The 4,406-nt window shown below is 37.8% G+C and overlaps 1 protein-coding gene across 1 annotated transcript in view; it reads right to left on the reverse strand.

The window, feature by feature from the left end:
- Positions 1-2,627: 2,627 nt before the first annotated feature.
- Positions 2,628-4,406, reverse strand: part of lgi2a (leucine-rich repeat LGI family, member 2a) — a 23,925-nt gene continuing 22,146 nt past the window's right edge. The window contains exon 9 of the mRNA XM_030431634.1: positions 2,628-3,544. Within this exon, the coding sequence (XP_030287494.1) occupies positions 3,272-3,544 (273 nt within the window). The 3' untranslated portion in view covers positions 2,628-3,271. The remainder of the gene's footprint in view (positions 3,545-4,406) is intronic.

Raw genomic sequence — 4,406 nt, forward strand, 5'->3', positions numbered from 1 at the left:
TGTTACATAAAGAACAATAACTCATCTCATCACAATGTGTTATCATTTAAATGTATACGAATGAGAGAAATAGCATGCATACATATTTGGAATCATTTAGTTTTATTTCCCTGACATCTAAACTCCTCCCTTGCCTGAGCTTTATAGATAACAAAGAAGCTGATAACAGGAAGAGACAGAAGTTACTCTGGCAAAGGTTCAAAGTTGTTTGACTCTGCTGAATGTGAAGCTCCTCCTCCTGCTGTGACGCTCTGATAGCCGAACACACAATGCGGTTATATAGCCTGCTGACTTCAAATGGGATCAGCTGTCTTATACTGAAGCATGGAATATCATTATACAAAGATATATTATGTAACTCTTACTGTAATGTAGACCTGTTCTTGTGGTTATAGTGTGTAAAGTAGTATTGTGTGTATGTTGGTAGTAAAATATGACGGGCACTTGTTTTTCAAAACAAGGAACTGCTGAACAACATCATCAAGCTTCCTGGGATCAAAGTAGATGTGAGCACTGAGACTGGACCACATCTGTAAAGTTGCTCTTATAAAAACAAAACAAGGAGCTGAAAGACATTAAATTGTTTCAGCCTTTCACAATAAAGTGGAAACAGACTTGTGGGATTATTGTTGGCATTGCTGTTACAAAGACAGCTGACTTGCTTTTATAGTTTTACTAGTTTTATCCAATGACAACACTGATAAAATGTGAGTTTATTCATTAATTTCATCCATAATGAAGTTGTGAAAAGCAGATAGAAATTGCACCAGGCTGCCAGACCGACTGTCAGTCAGCCTCCATTCTTCCAGGAAATGTGTTGCCTGGTTGCAGATAAACTAGCATGGTGACAGTGAGATTTATATGGAGCCGATCTAAACACCAATGGTGTTATTCTTGTAGAGCAGAGCGGCCCGATGTGTGGCCAACGGGCCAAAGTTGGCCAAGATAAGGTTTCACTTTGACGCAGATTTTTCTAGCAAAACACATATAATCACAATATAATTTGAAGGTGAGTGTTAAGAGAAATGTAGGAAAATGAACTTACAATGCTGAAGTAAGGTGTCCACTGTAGTTTGAATTCCATCGATCAAAACTTATCCTGCTGTTTCTTCCTGCCTCTGACTCTCTCTGTCACGGATAGGAAAATACCTGTCTGATGATGGGTTGGGCCTCCACAGGAGTGGGAGGACCTGACTCTTCTACTCTCACTTCTTGAACATTAGTCTGTGACTGTTCAGTCATCATGGTCTGCATACGTCTACAAAGATTGTATCCAGCCATAAATAATACCTGCAGGCACTATTCTGGTTAAAAAAGGCGGGGCAGGTAAAAAAACTGTAACATTAACAGTGAATATTTGGCTTAAAAGAATTGCTAGAGCTGAAACGATGTTAGGATATATGGCGGTAAAGCACAAAGCTACTTGTAGTAAGTGACACAGATATTTCCATATATTTCCATGAATAAAAATATTTTCTTGAATAAATCAGAATTGTGAACATTGTGCATTCAACACTCAACTTATTGTGATACTAGGAAAGGTTTGTCTCTCTCAGTTTAACATATTCATTTGAATCATCATCATACAAATATCAGCTTTTAGATCCAATGTCCTTTGTTAATGTGTCATTATACTGTGAGATTTCCCCGTCACAAAGTAATGAATGCTTCTTAGAGAGGAGAAGATGAACTGTGATTGATAGAGCCAGAGCTCTAATGCTAATGATCAATGAATGATAAAACACATCGTACAATCATACTTTTACACATTTATTTTGATACTCAGCTGACTAAATGTACAGTATATTTTGAGAGTAACATTCAATATGCTTAAAACAAAAATCATACAAAAGAATCTGCATGTTGTAAAGCTTGCATATTCCATTAAGGTTTTTTTTCTTTGCAATACCATTCACTTTATGAGTAGAAGCTCTTTTAGACTTCGTTTATTAGGTTTATTAAAAAGAAGTTGGCAAACACCCTTTTTTGAATGTCATGCTCTTGCAAGCTGCAGTAACATTTTTTTTTTTCAAAGTAAGTGCAAAGATCAGTTCAGACTTCTGTGTGACAAACAGGTAGTGGCATTGCAGTCCTCGTTTTATGTACATGTCATAGTTTGTAAGTCAACATTCAGTATTTTCAAAGAACAAAAAGACAGACTGAAAAAGCCTCTCAACTTGAGTGGATATATTTACATGAACATATTGTTTCCTCAATTTTATTGGTGTCCGCTGACTTCTGCAGTGAGGAGCCTTTATTTTATTTTTTCAAAGTTGTAGCCTAAAAACAAAAGTTAAATATCAGTAGTCCAACAACGGTGGTTCTTTTTTCAAACTTGTTAGTAGGTTTAATTCCCTGACATCACCTAAACACAGGTTCTTCCCACTGAATGGATAAAAAGAGCTTCTATCTGCTTCCTCTAAAAGGTTTTCTACCTGTAAATGGGGATTTTTTTTCCCTTCATATGTGTTTTTCTAAAAAGGCATTAGCTATATCCAGTCCTGAATATTTCACCTCAAAAAACAACAAAAAACCTCCTTGTTTTAATGTTTTTTTACTGTACGCAACATAATTTATAGCACCTACAGTAACTTTTCCCACTAACAACCTCTCTCTAAGGGCTGGGTCTCAGCTACGATCATTAAAGGTTTGTGCTTTCAAGACATTCCCTGTATGGAAAAAGCAAAGGGGTGTGATACTTTATCACGGCCAGAGGGAGGCACTGTGGGCCCATCAGAACACAGAACCCCAGTGCTGATAAGGCAACATACTGTACATTACCACAGGGTAAGAGGACATGAGGTAAGTGGCAACCACACCTGCTTCACCCTCAGTAGTACAATGATCCTTCTCTCAGGTCCTGGTGTATATTTTTGGGGTATAAACCATTAGCACAGGGGAGATTAAACCGAAATGTAGACATCCAAATAGATCAAATTGTATTTCAAATCTTTCCAACCCCAGGAATGTCGGCTGGATTATTAGGAGAATAACCAGCTGCCTTGTACGAGTGTCCACCCTCTTGGCTGTCCCTCTCGTTCTTTGTGAAATGGTCGTATCTCTGAAAGTCTGAGAGGCCATGAGAACAGATAATAGGACAAGGCCATTGAGAAACTGACGGAATTCCAAATACTACTTGATCCGGCTCTTATTTGTGACAGAAAACTATGTAGGAATTGATATTTGTCAGTTCATTAAGTCTGTTCCCTTCACAAATATATCTTTGAGTGGAAGACGTTCGATTGCAGGACAGGCAATAAGGCACAGCCCCTCACAAGCTCAAGTCAATGATGATGTGCTCAAAGATCTGCGTGTTTCCCTTGAAGCTGGAGGTGAAGATGAAGTCCCTGCGGTCAGTGGAAACCACAGTGAAGGAGCGCGGCGCCTGGATGTACACCTCCTTGAAGCGCTCAAAGAGTTTCTCTTCATTATCCCACAGGTAGATCTGCGAGAAGGTGTAATCGCTTCCCAGGGCCAGGTAGTAACATTCTTTGAAAAGGAACGGCTGGAGAATCATGGAGCCTCGAGAGGGCAAAGCCTGGATCTCTGCAAATTGTTTGGCACCCCAACGTAGAACTTTGGAGTCACCGATATAACGTGTCATAGCCAGGTTATTTTCTCTGCAAAAGCACGTGTTTGTCTCGGGCAAGAAGATGCAGACTTGTTCAATTTTTGCAGATTTAGCACAATAAGAGCACAAAGCCTGTCGCTGTCAAAATAAAGAGAAAGATAATAAAAGACAAATAGGAAAAAAAACCTAACCACTCTCGTAGTCTCAAGACAAATTTATTATCAATGTGTTTTGGCTTGTTTTCTTTCATACATCACAATACAAAGACCATGTAAGAAAAATATCAGTATAATATTAGTACTCTTTATATGACCACACATGTATCATCTGTCTACAAAAACTCCACTAACATTTGGTAATTCCCATTTTCATATAAAAAGAAAGTAATTATAATATCAAGGTTAGATTTGATCTTATTGAGCCTTCATTAAAACAAACATGATCAAACATCACTCATTTTTATAATCAACTGAAAACCTTATAATACAGAGAATCCTTCCAAAGTCTTAAAACTACCTCTTTAAAAACAACCTGCATGTTGTAAAGCTTTTATATTCCATTACATTGTTTTAATCACAATATTCACATAAGAGAAGAAGCACTTCACACGTATTTTTACATTTTTGACACCCTCCTCACTTAAGCAAAGAATTTCAACTCACGTTCTCTTTTTTAGTACAGGTCTTTAACATCAGCCGTTTCAATGACAGACCAGGGTCAAGGTTCTACTGTTGGAGTTGTGAGAACTACATCAGCACTAATTTATTTACCTGAAGGAGCTTTTTTCTGATGATAGCAAAAAGAAAGGTTGCATTTAGTTAATGTGGAAACATCC

The sequence above is a fragment of the Sparus aurata genome, chromosome 10, assembly GCF_900880675.1.
Source record: "Sparus aurata chromosome 10, fSpaAur1.1, whole genome shotgun sequence".
NCBI lineage: Eukaryota > Metazoa > Chordata > Actinopteri > Spariformes > Sparidae > Sparus > Sparus aurata.